The 23,947-nt window shown below is 35.5% G+C and overlaps 1 protein-coding gene across 1 annotated transcript in view; it reads left to right on the forward strand.

The window, feature by feature from the left end:
* The window catches only part of LOC109700500 (ABC-type organic anion transporter ABCA8), a 69,267-nt gene that overhangs the window by 20,565 nt on the left and 24,755 nt on the right, over positions 1–23,947 (forward strand). Inside the window, exons 8-23 of the mRNA XM_020185700.2 lie at positions 364–549; positions 1,639–1,786; positions 3,868–4,036; positions 5,552–5,610; positions 6,301–6,411; positions 7,383–7,558; positions 8,019–8,138; positions 8,378–8,516; positions 9,096–9,186; positions 11,379–11,518; positions 13,085–13,204; positions 16,277–16,454; positions 19,048–19,214; positions 20,652–20,785; positions 21,466–21,603; positions 23,642–23,749. Coding sequence (XP_020041289.2) covers positions 364–549; positions 1,639–1,786; positions 3,868–4,036; positions 5,552–5,610; positions 6,301–6,411; positions 7,383–7,558; positions 8,019–8,138; positions 8,378–8,516; positions 9,096–9,186; positions 11,379–11,518; positions 13,085–13,204; positions 16,277–16,454; positions 19,048–19,214; positions 20,652–20,785; positions 21,466–21,603; positions 23,642–23,749 — 2,184 coding nt within the window. The remainder of the gene's footprint in view (positions 1–363; positions 550–1,638; positions 1,787–3,867; positions 4,037–5,551; positions 5,611–6,300; positions 6,412–7,382; positions 7,559–8,018; positions 8,139–8,377; positions 8,517–9,095; positions 9,187–11,378; positions 11,519–13,084; positions 13,205–16,276; positions 16,455–19,047; positions 19,215–20,651; positions 20,786–21,465; positions 21,604–23,641; positions 23,750–23,947) is intronic.

Here is a 23,947-nt window from a genome sequence, read left to right on the forward strand (position 1 = left end):
CCCTGTCTCAGATACAAAATCCAAAAGCAAAGGGGTTAGACTGGGGCTTAAGAGGTAGAGTTCTTGCCTAACACATGCAAGGCCTTGGGTTGTATCTCCAGTACCACAAAATCAAGTGTTGGCTTGTTTTCCAGTTATCTGGTAGAGTTTTCTATCTGATCTGCTTGCATGCAAAAATCCATAGACAGATACAGGTTGACATGAAGTATTTTGTAATGGCAATTTTTAGTACAAATTATAAGACATAGTTTAATGTATCCATACAAAATAACAGTATAATTTTGTATGTTAAATCCCTTCTGCTACTATGCTGCAAACAATTCTTGGAGAGTCATAAACCTCCTGAATCTTCTCTCATTTTAGATTGCTTTGGTTTTCTTAATGAGTGTTTTGGTAAAGAAGTCTTTCCTCACTGGTCTGCTGGTGTTTCTTCTCACTGTCTTCTGGGGGAGTCTGGGGTTCATGGCATTGTACAGATACCTACCTGTGTCCTTGGAGTGGATTCTAAGTTTTCTTAGCCCCTTCGCCTTCATGCTTGGAATGGCCCAGGTGAGAAACCAGCTAATAATTTATTAATAACATCTTCTCTAGAGTCAGTAGTATGAAATCATTTTCGTGTTCAGTGTTGTAAAATTTTAAACCCTGCATAGACTCTCTGAGTTTGCATAGGTAAACTTTTAAAAGTTTTGTAAAGCATCTAGTCAGGAAAATAATCCATTTAAAAATGGAAACTGGACGATGCATGCACAATTCTTTAGAGACAATGTAAAGTATTTTGCTAGGCCATTAAATACAGACTTGATACTGCAAATACAGTATTGTTAACTATCCTCACCCCTACATGAGAATTTATTCCTTCTCTTTAACTGTAACTTTGCACCCATCGATCAATCTCTCTCTATCCCTTTTTGCCCTGTTCCCCCCTCCCCCCCCCAGCCACTGGTAGCCACTCTTCTACTTTCCATTTGTGTGAGATCAGCTTTTGCTCAGATTTTGATTTGGTAATTGAAGAGTACATATAACTGTCAATACCACAAAATAACATTATATTTAAAACCACTTTAAAAACATATTAATTTATTGATAGATTGTGTTTCTTTTTATAAAACATGTTTTCTGCTTATTTGATTCTTCTCAAACTCACCTTGCCTTCCTTCCAATGAAATGGTAGTGCCAAATCATTAAATAGCTGGTATTTTGTGCTCAACAAAGGGATTGTTAACTATAAAGCATTCACTAACTTGAACATTATAAAACAGCCCACTTTTCCTGGTTTTCTTTAAAAACAACTGCTTTTTTCACAGAGAGAAACCTCCCCTTTGTGTAACCATATTCAATGAGTACTGCTTCTTTTTTTGACTGGGTAAAAATCGCAGTTTGTGTTCAAATTCCATCTTTTGCCATGTTTTCCTACCTCCTTCTAATGTTCCAATTTCATTTAGGACATATTTTTATCACAGCAATTATTAAATTGCATTACAGTTGCTCACAAGTCTGTAACATCCAGTAAAGTAAAAAACTTCTTACCTAGCTCTCTGTTCCCAGTGTGAGTCACTAACTAGCTATCTATTCCTATGCTCAGCCTAGTTGTTTAAATTTTATCATAATTCTAATTTCCCTTAATTTCTTAATTTTCAGCTTTTACACTTGGATTATGATATAAATTCTAATGCACTTCTTGAACCATCAGACGGCTCAAATCTAATTATAGCAACAAATTTCATGTTGGCATTTGATACTTTCCTCTATCTGGCTTTGATGATGTACCTTTTAAAGATTTTGCCAAGTGAGTAGTAGTATGATTAAGTAGTATATTATTTTAATAATCTTATTTCTTAAAAAAATTCCCTAATATGTGCATTATTTATATTTTAAGAACTACGTTGTGTATCAACAGGAAGGAGAGGAGCAAAGTCCATGCCTCAAGCCAAATTGGTTCATTTCTTTCATTTTGTTTCACTTGGCTGTTAAGAATTGAAGCCTTAATTTTTGTGCATTGCATCTGTAATCATTATTTGAACTTCACTTTCCTCTAAGAAATGGTGCATTTCTTTTTTAAAGAGAAGTTTAGAAAGATTGTTCCTAAGTGGGTATGGTAAGAATAAAAACAGCAACCTTTGTATAACTACTTAGTTAGCTCAGCAGTTCTGAGACCTGCTCAGAACACAAGGAAATTTAAAAAATAAGACGCCTAGCTCATCCTAGAGAATTTTGGGTATGATTTATCAGTGATTGGAGCTGGCTATCTATTTTTTTTTAAAATCCCCCCAGGGTTTCACAACTCAAAAGTTGACATATCATAAATTTTTATTTTGTAACCTTGCTATTTGTAGGAAAATGAGTTCCACAGAAGGGAATCTATTTTGTCTACAGACACCACCCAAGATGTGGTCTGACACACTAGGGACTCAGTAGGTACTTGTGGTCGAAATGTTGGTGTATTTCCCTTTCCCTCCTTTTTTTTGGTTGATGGCTGGTTTGATTTGGCTTTGTGAGATGAGGTCTTCCTGCATAGCCCAGGCTGGCCTGGAATTTATAATCCTCCTGCCTCTGCTTCCTGATTGCTGAAAGTACAGATGCGTGCCACCATGCCCTGCCCTTGTCTGACCCCTGTGTTATTTTTCTTACTCAATATTTTGCTGTAGTCACAAATATATTTTTCACATGCACTTTTCTTTGTTTCAAAGCAATTTTATGTCAATATACTAGAAATTTTATTTAATCCAAAATGACTAAATTGTTTGATTTTCTTCCTAATAATAACCCACCCACAAATGCTGAATTTAAGACCAGAGGTGGCTTTGTTCAAAATTCTTTTTGAAGGTGCCAGGAATGGTGGCACACATGCATTTAGGAGACTGAGGCAGGAGGATCACAAGTTCTAAGACCCTATCTCAAAATGACAGCGAGAGAGAGAGAGAGAGAGAAGACAAAGAGATGGAGAGGAGGAGGAGGAGGAGGAGGAAGGAGAAGGAAATTCTTTTAAGGATAATAAATATGAATGACAGAAAAAAATTAACTGGGCAAAATGACAGAATCATGTACAAGTCAATCCAGGAGATAGGTTCTAACTGAAAATCTACCATATGCCAGGTATACAGAGAGCTCTCAGTATGTATTTATTGCATCAATGAAGGACTACATGTGTGAAAAGTACACGCAAGTGTGAAAGTCTATCAGCTTAACAGTGGAGGTCAGTTGCAGAATATTAGGAAAAAATAGGATTCTTCTATTTTATAATGTTTCCTAACCTGGGGAAGCAGAAATAACAATAAAACACAAGTGCACTACAGATTAACTTCCACTAATATGTGTTCTTAAAATGTATCACAACTTTGCTTCAGACAGAAAGTTATTATTTAGAGATAAGAAATCTAAAGTCTCTTTGTAAAAGCTCAACTTTATGTTAAATTTGAATAAATTCTTTTGTCCCATATCCCTCCTTCTCACAAGTGTTTCATTCATTTTTCTTAAGATCTATTCTGTCTTGTCTTGAAATAGTTGTTTTATACATACAACAGTTATTTCTCAATGTCTTCTTCCTATAAAGAACTCAGCAGGCCTGGCATATCTTGCACTTTTATCCCAATAGCTGACTTTCTCAAGGTTAAGAAAATTCCGAGAATTCGTTGAAATTCCTTCTAAAAAAATATTTCAGGCATAATTTCATTGCTTACTATGGAAGTAAGATAGAGATATCTTGGTGAGTTTTTTTCTTTGTAAAGCTGTGCATGTCAACAAATTTATCTTGTTTCAGTCATTATTTTATTTAGCAAAGAGAAGTTTCATTGCCAGACTGCATTAGTGTGACTCCCTCTCTGTAAAAGTGGTAAATGACCCAATTTTGACTTGTCTCTGGTCCAATAGATGATCATGGACGTCGGTATTCACCTTTGTTTTTCCTCAAGTCCTCATTTTGGTCACGAGAACAAAAACCTGATCATGAGGCATTTGAAGATGAGGTAGATTCCAGTCCTTCACAGAGTGATTCTTTTGAACCAATGTCTCCAGAATTCCATGGGAAAGAAGCCATAAGGTAACAAGGATGTGAACGGACACCAGGCCAAAGCTGGGGAGCTAGAACTAGCATGTGAGGCAAACAGAGTTTTCTTTGGACTTTGTGAACAGTTACATCTGGCTTCACCATCCCATGTCCATCACTTCCCACATCAAGGGTAAAGAAAAATTCCTTTACCAACCCCTTGCAGTCTTATTGACATTTATAGAAAATAAAAACTTAAGCATTCACTCACAAAGATGATTCAGCAAACTTTTGCCTAGATTCTCAGTCTCTTCTCTGTTCTTTCTTCATCCTTACTTAGCCTCTTTTCTTTGATTAGAAACATTCATTCACACTTTATTCCCATTTTACTTATTAACTTTCCATTTTCCTCCCAATTTTTAACTTCTCTTTCCTCTTGTATTTATTGCCTCATAAAAGAAGATGATGATCGAGTAGGGAGGAAGAAGGAAAAGAAGACCTAGAGAGAGACACAGTGGGAATGAAGATGTGCCCCTTAGAGTCATGCATAACCTCAATCTGTGTGACAGAAAAATAGCCATTTTGTCTGGGGCTGGTAACTTTTCTTTCCAAATAAGAAAATAGGAAGAATGTCCTCAAGGTCCTGACTTCTCAGCTCTTACTCCTCCATCAAAGTCAACATGTGTCAGTCCTCTGGGAACAGTCTCAGGTTACTCAAACTGTGAGCTTCTAGACCATTTCCTTTCTCATCTTACTGTGTTCCACATTTATACCCTATACTTTTATTTGTCCCACAACCTAGGCTGTTTAGCCTCCAGCCAAGTGGCTCAGAACAAAACAATTGCTTTATTTGGTGTGTTTGTGGGTTTCTTACCTCTAATTGATCTCTTCAGTACCTCACCCAACTAAAAATACTGTGGAATAACAAAATAGGAAAAAATTAGAAATGGGAAAGCAGCTTAATCAAATAGTTTTATATGAGAGAAATATGAATTATTCAATGACAAAATAGTAAACAAATTTGATTTAGTTTATGGATTCTATTGCCTAGAATAAAACCACATGGATAGTATGAGTAGGATTCCAGCTCTTATAGCACACAGCACCTGTCATTCCATCATAGGTAGTCTCTGCCTCTCTTTCTCACTCTGCCTCTGGAGACCTTGAATCAGGGTAACCAAAACTATCTCCCATGTGTACCAGGCATTCACAAAGATCCTTTTAGCACTGGATGGCCCTGTTGTCTCTTGGACTGGCTTCCTTAGCTAGGACCATTCAGAGATGGTCTGTTCTCTTATACTAGTGTTAGGTCACACCCCAATCTATGGATTCAGAACTTATGCTGATGGGACCCATGCACAAGGTTTTAAAACTCAGGTGACACTAATGTGAAACCAGGTCTGAGAGGCAGTACTCTAGATGATTCCCTCATACAACATGACTGCTTAAGATGGAGCCCTAATACCTCCTGTACCCTGAAAATAAGCTCATCCAATTCTGCCAACAAAATTAGAATTACACACTGAAGATAACAGTTACCTTCAAGTAGCTTTTCTTGTTTTTTTTCAGAATCAGAAATGTTACCAAAGAATATAAAGGAAAGCCTGATAAAATAGAAGCTTTGAAAGGTAAAAACTAATTAACATGTTAATGTTGATTTTCTGGCTTAAACTCAACTTGTTTTGCCTTTGATGAACAGTTAGTGCTGCCATCTCATATTTAAAGTGACTTGAGTCAGATGATAATTTTCCCCTTCCAACACTTCATTTCTACTTTATAAAAGTTAGAAAAAGTGAGTGTTTGTAGTTAGTTGTATTTAAAATCTATGCTGTGTCATACTGAAGTACCTTAAGAATACTTCTGGGCCTTTTCCTGCAAACTCAAAATATTCTTCTGTAATCCAAAAGCTATTGGTTGATATATTATGTTTTCTGCAAAAATGGAGGTCTTTACTTCAAAGTTTTAGCCATATAATAATTTATTGTTGATCTAGTCTTCCATTCAACAAATATTGACATCCACCTATCATATATCAATGAACTTAGGAATATAAGACATATTTCAACCATTTAAAACTAGTAATTAAAATATTCTAGAAAGGATGTTTTGAAAAATAAGTTTATAAAGGGTACTTGGTTAAGTTTTATTTTGACTGTAACAACCAAGAAAAACCTAAAAAAAAAACCTATTCAAAGAAATAAAATAACAATTCATTCACTCCATAATAGAGTTTTGTGGTTTTGCTTTCCTTCCTTCCTCCCGCCTCTTTTCCTTTTTTTTTTTTTTCTTATCTTCTTCTCTTTATTTTCTCCTCCCAGATCTAACATTGGACATATATGAAGGCCAGATCACTGCCATACTTGGTCACAGTGGAGCTGGAAAGTCAACACTGTTAAATATTCTTAGTGGGCTATCTGTTCCCACCCAAGGTAAGAGTTCTTTTTCCCAAATATATCAGATGCTAATATAAAATTCTTCTGCTTATTAATCACAAAACATATACCAATGGAAAACATGGACATTTCTAGTAGTATTCTTTGAAAGCAGGTAACATTTAACTGGTACATAGAGAATAAGAGTATGGCATGATAATTATATTCAGAGACATTACTTACCATGTGGCATTCTTTCTTCTTCTTTTCTTTTCTGTGGTACTGCTTTTTGAACTCAAGGCCTACACCTTGAGCCATGCCACCACCTCTTTTTTGTGATAAGTTTTTTTCAAGGTAAGGTCTCAAACTATTTTCCTGGAATGGTTTTGAACTGCAATTCTCCTGATTTCTGCCTCCTGTCACACAGCATTCTGACTTTCATTGCCAGCTTTTGCTGCATGACAAACATGCCCAAACTTAATGACTTAAAAGTTTTATTTTTTCTCATGAATCTGAGGCTTGGCAAGTTTGTTTGTTTGTTTGTTTGTTTTTCTCTATTCTGGAATGGGCCTGTCACTTGGACTGGGTGATTTCACATGGTCTCACTCACTTATTTGAGGCTCCAGTTCAGATAGCTGCACCTCTGTTCCCACACAGACTTTGATTTCCCAAGAGGCTGGCCTGGAATTCCTTACCCAGTGGTCTTCTGGAGCTCAGCAGTAAGAGGACCAATCACAGTGCAGAAGCTCTTCATTAGCCTCCACGTGTATCACACTTGCTAAGGTCCCTTTGGGCACATAGCCAAGCCTGACTGTGAGCAGTGCATAGTAGACTCCATTTCATGGGAAAAGCTGTAGGTGGGAACTTTTTCCAAAATACTATTTAATATACAACTGAAAGGGATGTTCATTCATAATGCCTGGTATAAACCTTAAAGATAAAATTGAATATCTAAAATTTAATTGTGATTTTTATTTAGAAATATTTAATGTATTCATCCTAATTTTGACATTTGATCACTGTGATAGGTTCTGTCTCCATCTACAATAACAAACTTTCAGAAAGAGCTGACCTAGAAAATCTCATCAAGATCACTGGAGTGTGTCCACAGTCTAATCTGCAATTTGACTTCCTTACTGTGAGAGAAAACCTCAGGCTGTTTGCTAAAATAAGAGGGATTCCACCACAAGAAGTGGATAAAGAGGTATATAAATATATTCAAACTAATGTATTAGTCAAAATAAGATTATTAAAGTCTATTTGCACCAGTTTCTTTCCATTAAGTGATCTGTGTATAAGACATTGTATAAATGTTAGACAGAAAAATCGAACTCAAACAAGAGCTATCATTTACATATAATTTACAGCATGCCAAGAATATCCTTAACTTTGAATGCAAAACCTCATTTATTCCTCACAGCAAACTGATGAGATAAATGCTATCATTCTCCTGGTTTTATGTATGTGGAAACTGAGGTTGAAGGTAGCAAGGAACTTGTCCAAGATTGCACACCTCAATAGCATGGGTGCCATTTAAACCTAGGCAAACTAGCATCTCTGCTTTTAACCACCACACTTTACAGCCTTGTATTTATGAATCAAAACAGATAAAGTAAAAAGAAATTTGGTTGTATGACCTACATACTGTTTTTTTTTTTGTTTAGGTACAAAGAATTTTGCTGGAATTGGAAATGAAAAACATTCAGGATGTCCTTGCTCAAAACTTAAGTGGTGGACAGAAAAGAAAACTAACCTTTGGGATTGCCATTTTAGGAGACCCTCAGGTAAGTCAGACTAAATTTGCAGATGAATTCAAATTTCAAATAATGAAACTTTCAGTCACAGTTTAAACATTTTATTTGCAAAGGTCATGTCTGATAAAATACTTATAATGGAGGTATTCAACATCTGAGCAAAATTCTAACCACAATACCCTTTTAAATCTAAATAATATGATTTCTGTGTTGTTTTCTGGAAGAACTTCACTTTAGAGGAATACATTATATATACTTTCTTCCTCTAGATTTTCCTATTGGATGAGCCAACTGCGGGGCTGGATCCCTTTTCCAGACACCGAGTATGGAACCTCCTGAAGGAGCATAAGGCAGATCACGTGATCCTCTTCAGTACCCAGTTCATGGATGAGGCTGACATCCTGGCTGGTAACTGCTGGTTCCCTTAAGTATCATGAAAAGAACTATAGGAGATTTGACAAGTGTGGATTCGTATTCTGAACAGTTTCCTATTCTAATCTGATAATCTAGCTGGAACTTGTGATCTAGACAGCTGGGACCTGAGTCCAAAGCATCTGACCTTCAACCATCTCAGTGTAGCTTATAAATTTTGTATCTTCTGATCGTAGATGAGAAAGCTCACTTATTGTGAAAGTGAAGTCTATATTCTAGGAGATTAATTCTTTTACTCAAAATTGAGTTAAATCAATGAAAGAGTCAAATAATTTTAATGTTTGATCTATTAAAATGCATAATGTGATGATCCTCTATAACAGAAAATATATCCACATAATCTTATCTCCCTGAAAGCTAGACAGAAAAACACCAGCCTAGGGTTGCATATATTAGATTAAAATGTCTATTTCATTGAGTCCTTTCTAATCCCTGTCCTTGGAATTGTAGAAGCTCCCAAATTAGAATTATATCATATAGATGATTACCTTTCTTTTCTCAAAAATGAATGAATAGCTTCTTAGCAAACTTTCATCTTTGCTTCTTCCTTTTCAGATAGGAAAGTGTTTCTCTCCAAAGGGAAGCTGAAGTGTGCAGGCTCTTCTTTGTTTCTGAAGAAGAAATGGGGGATTGGATATCACTTAAGGTAGGGCCACTAGAGGAGACTGGGAGTGAGTGAGAACTGGATGACACTTAGAACAATCTATTGCAATACATAAGAAAAGCTTTTATTCTTATACACAGATGCCTATACATGCATAGACTAATATTTGTGTGAGACATAGCTAGTGTGTGTGCATGAGAGATATTGATTGGCAGATTTTGGACACTGAGAATAAAAGATAGCAACAAATGTTCAGATAAATGTGATAGAAAATATATCCACAATGCATTGCTTATTAAGGGAAATTTATATTAAGGATTGTTTTCAAGTAGCCACACTAATATTTCACAGCCTCATGGTCACTCATCCAGGATGTTGATACAATTTTGTAAGTAGGCTATTTTCCTCTACTCCTCTGGTTTTTCCTCCTCTTTCTTCTTCTTCTCTTCTTTTCAATCCTCCTTATTCTCTTCTTTTCTATCCTCCTTACTTTGTTATTGCCATTATTTTGGATCATAGCATATTTGAGTTGTTATTTACTGAGCAATTGAGAGATGGTATACTTAATATTATTTTATTTTCATGCTCCATTTTTAATATAGGAACTCTTGTTACTTGTACTCCACAGAAGAAATTAAAGACTTTTTAGGCATCTTTGTCCATTCTGTGCTAGTATAACAGAATTCCTGAAACTAGGTGATTCATACAGAGCAGAAGTTTATTTCTTATAGTTCTAGAGACTGGGAAGTCCAAGGATGAGAGGCTACACCTGGCAAGGGCCTCCTTGTGCATCTTTCCATGGTGGAAGAAGAAAAGGCAAGAAAGCACACCTATGGGGGGGAACAAATTCACCATTTTTAATAGGAGTGCACTCCCACAATAACTAAACTACACCCATGTTAACAGTATTAATCCCTTCAGGACAGAAGGGCACCCAAGAGTGAATTACCTCTTAAAGCTTCCACCTCTGAATACTGTTGAGTTGGGGATTAAGTTTCCAGCACACAAACTTTAGGGGACATAGTCAAACCATAATACTAGGTTCACAAGTGGTAGAGACAGGAATTGAACTTGGATATTTTTAACATTTCAACTCTAAAGTCCAAATCCATAATTTAAACTGCTTTTTTACTTTTCATATTAATTGGTTATTCTTTAAAGAGGAAACAAAAATGGTGACAAGACAAAACAAAAAACAAAAACAACAACAAATACCTTCAATGGTTCCATTTTACCTACCAGAGTCTAACCAGGTAGCTAAGTAATGCTGGTGTGACCCAGACTATCACCACTTCCTTACCATGTGCCCTTACTGGGTCAACACCCTCTAGTTAAAATGAAATATTCATTGCTCCTTGTGTGTGTCTGGCCCTGACCTACATTTGCCATTGTTAAGGGCATTTACTGAGGCTGGCAGTTTTCTTAAACCCATCTTCACCTATTTGAATTCTAGTTAATTTGAATAATATTTAGTGTACACTTGGTTAATCTTCCAATTATGAGTCATTTTGTTTTAATTTCCTAAAGCACTTTGATGACAGCTCTTCTTGGAAACTAATTAGGCTGAAATTCACTTTTCTCATTTAAAAGTGAGAGTAATAATTCCTGGTTGCAAGTAAAAGTTGTAGAAACATAAATGAGATGTTGCCCAAAATATTGCATAACAATGCACTATGTTCTCAAAATCAAAAGTCCTAGTCAGGATTCCTGCCCAATTCACAGACTTTAGGGCAAAATTTTGCATAATAGCTTTATTTTCTTCTAAATCTGAGGTTAACAAATTATGACCCATGGCCAAATCTAGCCCACTTCTTGTTTTTTGTAAGAAAAGTTTGATTGGAGCAAAGCCTTGCCCATCCTCTGCTATTGCCTATGGCAATCTAATTTTAGCTTTCTGTGTGTTTCTTTCATAGCACTTACTACTAGTGATAATTACTGTCTCCATCACCAAATAATTCCAAAATAGCAAAACAACACTGTCCTTTTAGATTGCACACTCAGCACTCACGACAATGTTTGTCACATACTAAGATCTTAATGAAATGGCATCTATGACTTCAAAAGTCCCTTGTTCTTTTACACCAGTACTTTAGTCCTGTTTAGCCAGCTTAAACTTCCTTCGAACATAATCTTCAATATTACCCACCTTGCATAGTTATGATCTTTGCACACCCATGGTATTTTGTTTTCTTTGTCCCATAGAAATTCATCATTATTTTCATTCTATTGTATAGTTTGCAGATAAATGAAATGTGTGTTCGGGAAAACATAACATCATTCATTAAACAGCACATCCCTAATGCCAAGTTATCAGCAGAAAGTGAAGGAAAACTTGTCTATACATTACCCTTAGAAACAACCTATAGATTTCCAGGTAATGTACACGAACATAATGAGATGAAATTTATAAATGATATTCATAAAATAACAATGGTAACTTCAATAACTAACATTTATTGAGAGTTTACAATGTGTTCAGGTATCAAAACATGATTGAAAGAATCATAAAATGAAGATGATTTTATCTACACTAGGAAATATTATTACGTTCTAGTAGTCACATTGTAATATGTGGACATTTTAGAGATTTCTTTTACTCCTTCCCATCATAGTGTATAGCAAAATATTCTAGTGTTCACAACTATACATGAACACAAATCACAAATGATGAAATGTCTGGTGTAACCATTATGTTAAACTGCTCTTTAGGTTGTGATTTCTGTTGGTCAGCCTTTGTGATAATATTGGGTTTTTCAGGTTAATATGTAAAGTTTACTAATTATGTTTGTCATTCAGACAATCTGCTCCTTTACATTCTGAGAGCCTCTGTTAAGTGACTGAAAGAATTAACTTTGCCATACACACAGTTATCAAAGATATATAAATAACCCCATAAAGTCGCACAAATATACATACATGATGACAACATAAGTATTCTTTGAAATCATTAAACAAAGTGTTAATTGAACCCTAATTAATCTATTTAAGAGTAATTATAATTTAAAGGGAGTATGTAAAAGTTTAAAGAAGAATAAAGAAGTATGAGAATAATATTCATTAGGTGTTTAAATCTTACATTATGATATTTTAGTCAAGACTAGAAGTTCTTAGTTTATACTTTTGCCCAAGTAGACAATCCCGTTTGAAACCTCAGGACTTTTATAATCACCCTACAATTTAGAATGAAGTTTATGTTTAAGCTTCATTTAATTAACTATATAATTCAAATCCATGAAGACAGGGACATTGTTCCTGCTTTTTAAACAATGACTAATGTCAGAATATTTTTTGATGAATCAAGAATGAATGGATACAAAGTTGCTAGAGGGAGGTAGTTACTATCATAATTCCCTACTCTTCCAAGAAAATTACAATTCAGTTCTTTATTCTCTGTCAGGTATTATAGTTTTTTCTTCCTTTGTCAGAAACAGAACATTTTTTTAAATGACCTAATACTCCATGTGTTTCCTTTCACTAATACTTTCTGAGCCAAGGAAAATCCTGTATCATTCCACTAATTCTCAAAAAATTAGTTTTTTCTCTTGTTGGTTACAGTATAGATGGCTCCCCATTGTAGCTGTTCTTTTGGAAAGACTCTTCAAATTGATTAGTCTTAGAACTGAAAAATCCAAACTTTCACAACCATCCAAATTTTGAAAGCAAATCAGAAAAAAACTAAAATGAAATTTTGATGGAAAATATAAGTGAATATAAATTAATATTTGATGACAGAAAGTAATATTTGGGTTATAACACATAGTATAAAATAGAAAATAATATGTAGAACTTGAAAAATGAAATTGTTCATTGGGTTTTAAAATGTCTTTGAAATACCTTGGGTATAATTTCATATACTTGCACTTTTTTTTCATTTGAAGATGTCCTCAGCTCCTTCCTGATGTTTGCTGTTTTGATTCACTGCTGTGTTTGTCTTCCTCAGATCTTTACAAGGATCTTGACAACTGTTCAAGTCTGGGAATTGACACCTATGGTGTTTCCATGACAACTCTGAATGAAGTGTTCCTGAAACTAGAAGGAAAATCAGCAGTTGATGAGTCAGGTAAATAAAATGCATGAAAAGTATCATGAAAAATGATTCCCAACACTCAGTTCAAGAAGGCTCTGTTCCCAAGGTAGGATGATGAAATGTGGGGTTTTGTGCTCAAGGTGATGTAAACATGAGATATGTCCTCTGTCAATATTGCCTTGTCACTAAAAGTAGCGTGTTTTCTTCCATGCAAGTTTCCTCAGACCCCCAAACTTCCCAACAAACAAATTTCAAACAAAACATTTAGTCTAAATCTGTCTTCACACACTGTTTACGCCATCCCTCTCCCTGCTGGATTCCTTGGTTTCCGGTAAGAAATCTGCTCTCAATCTTACTGAGGGACCCTGCATATGAAGAGAATCTCTGTTAAGATTCTCTTTTTGTCTTTCATTTTTGACAATTTGAATGGGTGTCTTTAGGGATGGATCTCTTTACATTTATCCCACTTGTAGTGGATATGGGGCCTCTTGGATGTGTAGGTTAGTGTTTTTCATCAAATTTCAGAAATTTTTAGCTATTGTTTCTCTCTCTCTTTGTTTTTCTCCCTCCCTCGCTCTCTCTCGCTCTCTCCCTTCCTTTCTTTCTGGAAATACTAAGGTTTGAACTCAGCACCTTGCACTTGTTAGACAGGCAACCTATCCCTTGAGCCACATCCCCAGTTCTTTTGGTTGTAGTTATCTTTTGAATAGGGTCTCAGATTTATGTCCAAGCCAGCCTGGACTGCTATTCTTCTATTTACAATTCCCATGTTGTTGAGATGACAGGAGTACACCACCACACCCAGCTTTTTATTGTGGGGATGAGGGTCTCACAAGCTATTTGGACAGCTGGTCTTGAACTTCAATCCTCCCCTTCGCTTCCTTTCACACCTGGTATTGCAGGCATGAGCCCAGCTTAGCTATTGTTTCTTCACAAACACTTTCTGTCCTCTCTCTCTCCTGCATCTGTTTCTGCATTGCTGTAGTCTATGTTAGCGTGCCTCATCGTGTCCCATATTTCTCTTAGATTGTTCATTCTCTTTGTTCATTTTTCTATGTGTTTCTTAGACTGAATTATCTCAATTTATCTTGTGATAATCACTAATTGTTCTATCTTCTGAAATCTGTTGAGGCCTTCTGAGGAAATTTTATTTAGTTACTAAAATTTTCAAATTCACAATTTGTATTTGTTTCTTTTTTAATGTTTATATCTTTAATGATATGCCAAATTTGATGAGATGTTGTCATGCATAGTCACAGAAAATGTGTTGCTTTATTTATAAATATTTGTGGATTTCCTAGATATTATTGTTACTTACATTAAATTTTTAGTGTGGTCATAAAACATAATCTGTAATTTCAAAATCTTTTAAATGTACTGAGGCATATTGTTGTGAATAGCTTTTATCCATTGAAAAATGTTTATACATACATATGTAAATATATGTGTTTATAGACTATATACACACAGCATAGATATACTTACAGAACTTCAGTTGTGTGCGGAATTACATAAATATCAACTAGATATAGTCAGATGACAGTATTGTTCAAAGATTCTATAGCCTTATTGGTTTATTTATTTAGCCTATATTTTCTATCAATTACAGGTGAAGGATATTAAATAAGGGATCTTGAAATCTCCAACTGTAATCCTCTTTTTCTCTTTTAGTTAGGCGAGTTGTACTTCGTGCACTTAGAATGTCTGTGATGAAGCATTATACACATGGAGGATTTCTTTGTCTTTTTTCACTGCCTTCATTATCATAAAGAAAAAGGTTCTTTTTCATCTCCAACAACAGCACTTACCCTGAAGTTCAAATTGTGTAGAATCAATCCAGTGCCTCAATTTTATTGTTTGTATTTCATGGTTTATTATTCCATTTTAAATTTCTTTACCTTTCTTGTACTTCTACATTAAAATGCATTTCTTATAAGCAGTACAGAGTTGAATTTTTAAACACACCTGCAATGTATTTTCTATAAGCATTGTTTAGCCATTTACTTTTACTGTGGTTATTGCTATGGTTATGTTTAAATTTATCATATTAGTCCCATCTGTCCTTTGCTTCTCTATTACTTCCTGCCATCTTTAGTTTATCATTAGTAAACTAGTGGATTATAAGTTACTATAATTATGTCATCTTAGGAGGGCTGGTCCTGGTGGCACACACCTAAATCCTAGCAAATCAAGGGGCAGGTCTAGGAGGATTGTGGTCCAAGATCAGCTCTTGGCAAAGCTTAATATGAGACACTATCTGGAAAACAAACTAAAAGCAAAAGACCTGGAGGCCTGAGGAAGTGGTAGAGCACTTGCTTAGCAAGTACAAAGCCCTGAGTTCAATTGCTAGTACCGCAAAAAAAGTCACTAATATTTATCATCTTGTCTTGATAAGAGTAGTGAGTCTCTTACAATTAAGTAGAAGCATAAGATCCCTGACTTATTCTCTTGGCATGCTTTTGGCCACTATTCTGTTACAGGTCTTTGTGCCTTTGTTCATTGTGTGTTTTTGTGTCTGTGCATTTATGGATGTGATTTTTGAGGCCTGATATCAGGTTTATTATTTATTTATTTACTTACTTACTTATTTATGGTACTGGGAATTGAACTCAGGACGTCCTGCTTGCTAGAGAAGCACTCTACAGGTCTATTTTAGTATCATACATTGAAACATATTGCTCATATTGAATAGGCCAAAGAGTGCAGCCTTAAACACCATGAATAGATTTGAAATTTCTCCAGTAGTGACTATTTATAGTTAACCCCCAGGTTTGTAATTTGTCACTTACAATTATGTAGCATGCCTCTCCACATGAATACATAATTGTTTCCTCTACTAACTTTTCACGTTACACCCAGGCACTGCAATGACATTTCATATCTATCTAACTTAATATAGTCTCTGTATCCAAACTATCTAAGATCTCCTTTCTACTCTTCCTTTTTTCAAGACATGAATCTGTTTCTCCAGTTCAACACAGCATCCAGTAACGCCACATAATGCTTGTAGGGAAATGAAGATGTTAATTGCCAGAGCCTCCTACAGTAGGCTTAGTAATGCATATCTGAAGTGAGATCTTATTAATTGCTTCTTTTGTGTTTTAGTGCAATCTGAAAGAGCTGGGGACACAGAAAGGCTTGTTGAGATGGAACAAATTCTCTCTTCACTTACGGACATGAGAAAGACGATAGGTGGACTGGCTCTCTGGGGACAGCAAATCTGTGCAATTGCAAGGGTTCGCTTGCTAAAGTTAAAGCATGAAAGAAAAGCTCTTTTATCGTTGTAAGTATTAGATGACCTCCAATTTTTTTAAGCCAATGCATTAAAGATAAGGTGCAAAAACAAGAGGAAAGCACAAAATAAAACAAAAAACAACTGTGTCTTCAAAACTAGATAAAACATAATAGCCAGTTTAGTCAATGGTCCTAATAGTTACCTCTTAAGACACTACCTATGGAATTTATGTTTCAGACATGATTGTAGAGCGAAGGTTATAAAAATGCAAGTTTTCCTATAATATTTCCTGTCCTTCAAATTCTCCACTGTGTGAGATGATCTTCACCTATGGGATGTAGATCCTCTTTGCCAAGATTGACATGTAAATACTCCATTTTATTTTTTTTTCCTTTTTCTTTTATTATTCATATGTGCATACAAGGCTTGGTTCATTTCTCCCCCTTGCCCCCACCCCCTCCCTTGCCACCCACTCCGCCCCCTCCCTCTCCCCCCCACCGCCTCAATACCCAGCAGAAACTATTTTGCCCTTATTTCTAATTTTGTTGTAGAGAGAGTATAAGCAATAACAGGAAGGGACAAGGGTTTTTGCTGGTTGAGATAAGGATAGCTATGCAGGGCATTGACTCACATTGATTTCCTGTGCGTGGGTGTTACCTTCTAGATTAATTCTTTTTGATCTAACCTTTTCTCTAGTTCCTGGTCCCCTTTTCCTATTGGCCTCGGTTGCTTTTAAGGTATCTGCTTTAGTTTCTCTGCGTTAAGGGCAACAAATGCTAGCTAGTTTTTTAGGTGTCTTACCTATCCTCACCCCTCCCTTGTGTGCTCTCGCTTTTATCATGTGCTCAAAGTCCAATCTCCTTGTTGTGTTTGCCCTTGATCTAATGTCCACATATGAGGGAGAACATACGATTTTTGGTCTTTTGGGCCAGGCTAACCTCACTCAGAATGATATTCTCCAATTCCATCCATTTACCAGCGAATGATAACATTTCGTCCTTCTTCATGGCTGCATAAAATTCCATTGAGTATAGATACCACATTTTCTTAATCCATTTGTCAGTGCTGGGGCATCTTGGCTGTTTCCATAACTTGGCTATTGTGAATAGTGCCACAATAAACATGGGTGTGCAGGTGCCTCTGGAGTAACCTGTGTCACAGTCTTTTGGGTATATCCCCAAGAGTGGTATTGCTGGATCAAATGGTAGATCGATGTCTAACTTTTTAAGTAGCCTCCAAATTTTTTTCCAGAGTGGTTGTACTAGTCTGCATTCCCACCAACAGTGTAAGAGGGTTCCTTTTTCCCCGCATCCTCACCAACACCTGTTGTTGGTGGTGTTGCTGATGATGGCTATTCTAACAGGGGTGAGGTGGAATCTTAGTGTGGTTTTAATTTGCATTTCCTTTATTGCTAGAGATGGTGAGCATTTTCTCATGTGTTTTTTGGCCATTTGAATTTCTTCTTTTGAGAAAGTTCTGTTTAGTTCACTTGCCCATTTCTTTATTGGTTCATTAGTTTTGGGAGAATTTAGTTTTTTAAGTTCCCTATAGATTCTGGTTATCAGTCCTTTGTCTGATGTGTAGTTGGCAAATATTTTCTCCCACTCTGTGGGTGTTCTCTTCAGTTTAGAGACCATTTCTTTTGATGAACAGAAGCTTTTTAGCTTTATGAGGTCCCATTTATCTATGCTATCTCTTAGTTGCTGTGCTGCTGGGGTTCCATTGAGAAAGTTCTTACCTATACCTACTAACTCCAGAGTTAAATACTCCATTTTAGATGCTATGTGGTTATTCTACTGCCTCATCCCTAAATGTCATGACTTCCTGCAGCCTTCTTAAGTGAAAGTAGCCCAGTCTTCATTCCTCCTCTGTGTATAACAGACACCACCCTTGCTTCCAACACACATATCACCTCCCATTGCTACCCAGGTGCCCACGATACCTTGCCTATCTACCAATGACTTTTCTCTGAGCACTATACTTTAATTGAGCAATAAAGACATAACCAGCCTAGCACATAATTCAACCTCAATAAATACTTGCTAAACAAATTTTTGATGAAGAGGTTAGCATGCTTTAAGAAAAATCTGTAATATTGCATTGGAAACACTATATAACAAAGTCTGGAGACAACAAAGAATGGAGGGGTGCTAGTCATGTTTTGTAAGATATAAGAAAAGATGCAATTATAAATTAGGGGTGGAGAAGGGTTTCAAAGTAAGTAAGAAACATAAAAAAGACTAAAAGATAATTAAAAATCTGAGCCAGAGACTAAAGAAGTCATATGGTCACAAGCAGGAACTATGAGAAGAGGGGTGAACAAAAAGAAAAACAAAGGTAAAATGTTGGTGAATTAACCAGCAGGAAGGCAGAGCATCACACTGGAAGCAGAAGACATAGGCAGAATCTGGATATGAGTTAAAGAGTATATATATAGTACCATGAAATTATATGGAATACCCAATAGCCAAAGACCAAGAGAAATGATGAAAGGATACATCTGTGGTTTATCTCCTTCAGTTCAGAAGTGGAAAGAGATAAAATATTAAAGAAACTAGGCCATTAATTTTCATAATTTCTTGACCTCAATACATTATAATTTTGTCAGAACATTTCTGAAAGGCAATTTTCTTCTGCGTAGGCTATTGATTCTAGCAGTTGGATTTTCCCCTCTTCTTGTGGAGTATATCTTGGTGAAAATATATCAAGAGAGTTATGCTTGGGAACTTTCCCCTCATTTGTACTTCCTTGCTCCTGGACAACAACCACATGACCCTCTCAGTCAACTACTAATCATCAATAAAACAGGTAATAATGCTTTTCAAAGTTCATGCATGTTGTAGCATGTATCTGCATATTAATACTTCATTTTTAAATTGTTGAATAATATTCTATAAGATGGATATATTGTTGAATGACATTCTATAGGATGGGTGTATCACATTTTATTTATCATTCATCAACACATGAATACTTTTCCCTCAAAACTGGTTATTATGAATAATGCTTCTATCAATGCTTATGTGTGGCCTTTTAGCACACATATATTTTCATTCCTTTGGGGTAGCCTCCTGTGAATGGAATTGTTGGCTCATATGATGACTATGTTTAACTTTTAAGAATCCGCTCAACTGTTTCACAAAGTGAGTGTATCACTTTATGCTCACACTAGCAATCTATGAAGATTTCAATATCTACACGTCTTTGCTAATATTCATTATTTCCTGTCTTATTTATAATCACCATAGATTATAAATCTTTTATTATAAATCGAGTGATATCTTGTGGCTTGATTTCTAGTTGATAATGCCTAATGATGTTCAGCGTCTTTTCGTGTGCTTACTGACTCGCTCAAAGAAGTGTTCCTACCAAATTTGAGTACATTTCCTTAAGCATACATTTCTTCATTTTCTCTATATGCTTAGGACAATTTCAAGGAATTTTAAGTAGGTGGTATTTTTTCAGTTATTTCTAGAGTTGTAGTTTTTCTGGGGAGAGGGTCCGCACAGTTCTTCATATCACCAACTTATCTTCCTGTATCAAGAAACAGTTTAAAAATCAATGATACAGCAGTAGTGACATGATTTCAACAAATTTAGTGGTTAATTAACACAAATTATTTGTTATTAAGACATATTGGTTATAGTTATTCATTCTAGAAAATAAATCTAAGAGCCGTATGGTAATAAATATATTTTTACATTATGAGTAATCATAAACAAATAAATATATTATGATGTAAGCACTTTGAAAAATGAATAGATTCTTAACTCACAATAGTAAGCATGTTATGTAGAAAAAAATATCCTGACAAAGTCAGGCTTGGTGGCTCATACCTGTAATCTCAGCTACTTGGGGGGCAAGTTAGGAGTACTGTGGTTAGAGATCAGCCCAGGCAAAAGTAGCAAGACTCTATCTCAAAAAAAGCCAGGTGAGGTGGCACACACCTGTGGTCCCAGGTACTGGGGAGGTGGAGAATGGAAATTGGGTTGAGGCCAGCCTGGGCAAAGTAAGCTCAAGACTCTATCAGAAAAAAAACAAACTAAAGAAAAAGGACTGGGGATGTAGCTCAAGTGGGAGAGCACTTGCCTAGCAAGCTTGAGACCTTGAGTTCAATCCTCAATACCACAAAAATAAATTCCTGACAATCTTTGTTACAGTATCACATAAAGACATTAATTGCAATTGAGCCACATGGCCCGACATTGCTTTTTCTACCTTTGAAATGTTACATTACAACCTTAGGGGGCAGCATTGACGACTTTATCCGTTCTGTGGGGCACCAGAACATAGCTGTGGAAGTAGATGCATCTGGAGCTGGAAATGGTGTAGATGACCCATCTTACAATGGAGCCATCATAGTGTCTGCCAATGAGAAGGTGTGCTAGTCTCTGTTGAATACTTCCCCCAAAGGTGTGGAAAGCTAACAAGATATTAATATTCTCAAGTATCCAATTTAAGAAACAAAAATGAAAAACAACTTATCACTTAATAAGTTGTATTCGTTAGCATTATCCCGCCAGCGTGTTCATGTGTCCGTGGTTGTCTATCAACCGAAATAGTGCGTATTAGCAAAATACACACTATATTAAAGTATATGTATTTAAGTCCAAAGAATTCAGACTTCCTCTCAAGGATTTTATAATATATACATTCTGAAATTTCTGTCTTGCTCTTAAACAATAAATTCTCAGAACCTGATTCTAGTCTTAAGCAAGACACTTGGTAAATCAGATTTTGTTTTACTGTATATATGTTTTGGTTTACTAGTACAAGTGTTTGCTTTTGTTTACACAGGGTTTTTTTTTTTACTAGCCTGGTGTTTTCAGGGATTTAAAATCATTATTTGACATCATTTTAAACACATGTTCTTGGGGCTGGGAATGTAGCTCAATGGTAGAGTGTTTGTGCTATGTGCATGAGGTCAGATTTCAATCCTCAGTGCCACAAAATGAAAAGGCAAACAAAAAAGGTAATTTCTTAAATTAAAATATTGAGTTTTGACTTCTTTAGAAAAACATGAAAATCTTTGATCATTTATAAACTTGTTATATTTTAGAATTATAATTTTACGTTGGCATGCAATACCAAGAGACTGAATTGCTTCCCGGTTCTTATGGACATTGTCAGTAATGGGTTACTTGGAATGTTTACGCAGTCAGCACGTATTCAGACGGACAGGAGCACGTTTCTGGGGGTAAGTACAAATCTTATAGATTGGTCTTCCCAGATAACCCTTTCAAACGCTGGAATCCTTTTCTTACTGAGTAAACCCCTGCATAATGGAATTTATCCTGGCTCTAGGGATTTAGAAAATCAATACATTTTTAGGGTTTTTGGTTGTATGAAAATGCAAAATGGATTGAATAAAACATTTTCCAAAGAGAATATGAGACAACAAAAGAGAACCTATGTAGCATTGTGACTAGAACAAAAGTCATGAACAATGGGAAGGAAAGGAGGGAAGGAGGAGGGAAGGAAAGGGATGGGAGGAGAGGGGATGAGAAGAGAGGAAAAACTATTACTATTTTTAGAAGTGCTACAAGAAAAATTCAGGACAAAGGACAGGCTAGATTTGCAAGACTGTCTAAATTAGAATTATTCCAGTTTCTAGTAAAAAAAATATATAATTCTTTTGGATTACAGTAGATGTACCAAGTCAGCTCTTCCAAATATAGAATAACAAAAAAAAAATCCTGTTTCTAAACAAAGGCCCAGAACGTTGGAATGCATACAGCCCTTTAAGGAAACCAGAGTACTGTCACAACTTGTAATGGTTCCTTTATTATGTAAATCTATTTCTCCCTATTACATATATAGGAACATTTTTAACACATTTATGTAAATATCTTCAACCTAGGAATAGATCTAGAATATAATAAACATCAAATAACTGACTTGTTAAACACATAAGTGAATGTTACAGTCATCAAATTGTCCATATACACTCAATTCCAGGGTTTTATGATAATGTACATGGGCAATAGTCATTCACTCACCAAATGATAATAAGTATTACTTAAATAATAATAAAATGGAGCGTGTGCTATTATTTTCATATGCTCTAGCAATGAAAATATGCTCAGTTAGCTTTTCATGCTATATCCCACTTTGTACTCAGGAAATGAAAATGTCTTTCATTAAGAGTGTATAAGAAACTTAATAATTTTAACTGGGCATGGTGGTGCATACCTATAATCCCAGCATTCTGTAGGCTGAGATGAGAGGTTCATAAGTTCCAAAAGTTTTAGCAATTTAAAACTGAAAGCAAAATGTTTTAATCAATCATCAAGTATTAATTAATTTTAGAATATACACTATAGTTCATTTAATTAACCCTTTATGATTGTGTAGACCTTTTCAACTTTGTGGTTAAGAGTGTGAAGTAACAGCTTCTCTTGTATGTATGTACCCAACATATTAGCATTAACCAATATCTTCAGCAACTCACTTTATTCATTGTTCAAATCTACCTTCTCACTGCCACAAAAGTCAGAGCTTTCCGGAGGGTCAGACCTTGTATCTATTCTTCCCAAAGTCAATCAGTCTGTCACTGAGGACTCAACCTACCCAATCCAGGTCATTCTGACAACGACCTTCACCCTCTCCAGTCTGTGATTAGCAAGTGTCTCTGATGACCAGTCTGAAGACAACCAGGTCTGGTTATAAATTTCTTCAATAATGTGTTTAATGAACAACTATATGAATCATCAAAATAATTGTAAGGAAAAAGGTTTTCCCTGGTGTTTCCTCTCTCTCTTGCCTAGTATTTCATCTCTACTTTTGAATTCTCAGTCAATATTCATGTGGTCTCATGATTTCCCTATCATGTGATATGATTTTGAGTCAAGTTATCACATTTGAAATAATTAAAGGTTAGTTAGGAAACTGAAGGTGTCAACTGTGAATTATTTATTACTTAGCATCACAATAAATATTAGAATGATGAGGTAAGACGATTTTTTAAAAATCTTGCTGTTTATTACTTTCCAACTGGATGATGTTATCAATTTATGCATGTCCTTTGAATCAATTTTCTTACTGTTAAATTTGAGCATAAAGCCAAAAGGTCAAAAGTGAATCTCCAAAGCTGGAAGAATAGGGAAAAAGATTGGGGATTTCAAGAGGGGCCCAAGACAAGACTATAGACAATTGATAGCATATTTTACATATTCCGTCTGGAAAATTGGCTTAGAATTTGTTCATTCAGCTCATTATATTCTTTGCTTTTTCAGAACATGCACGATAATCTATTTGAAAACCTGGAACAATCCATATTCTGGTTGATTTTATTATCTAGTTGTCCTCCTTGTATTGCCATGAGCAGCATTGATGACTATAAGGTAACAATGAGTAACTGAATTACTTTGTATAATTAAAAGCCAAAGGTAATATAATTATAGAATTTCCCATGAAGATATTTATACATAATTAATTGGGCAGCCAATGGAAGTATAAATTTTAAGTTAGAAAAATACTAGGAACCTTTTTTATGAATGGACATAAATAGATAGTAGAGAACAAATAGCAGACAGATACAG

Source organism: Castor canadensis, chromosome 11 (genome assembly GCF_047511655.1).
Source record: "Castor canadensis chromosome 11, mCasCan1.hap1v2, whole genome shotgun sequence".
NCBI lineage: Eukaryota > Metazoa > Chordata > Mammalia > Rodentia > Castoridae > Castor > Castor canadensis.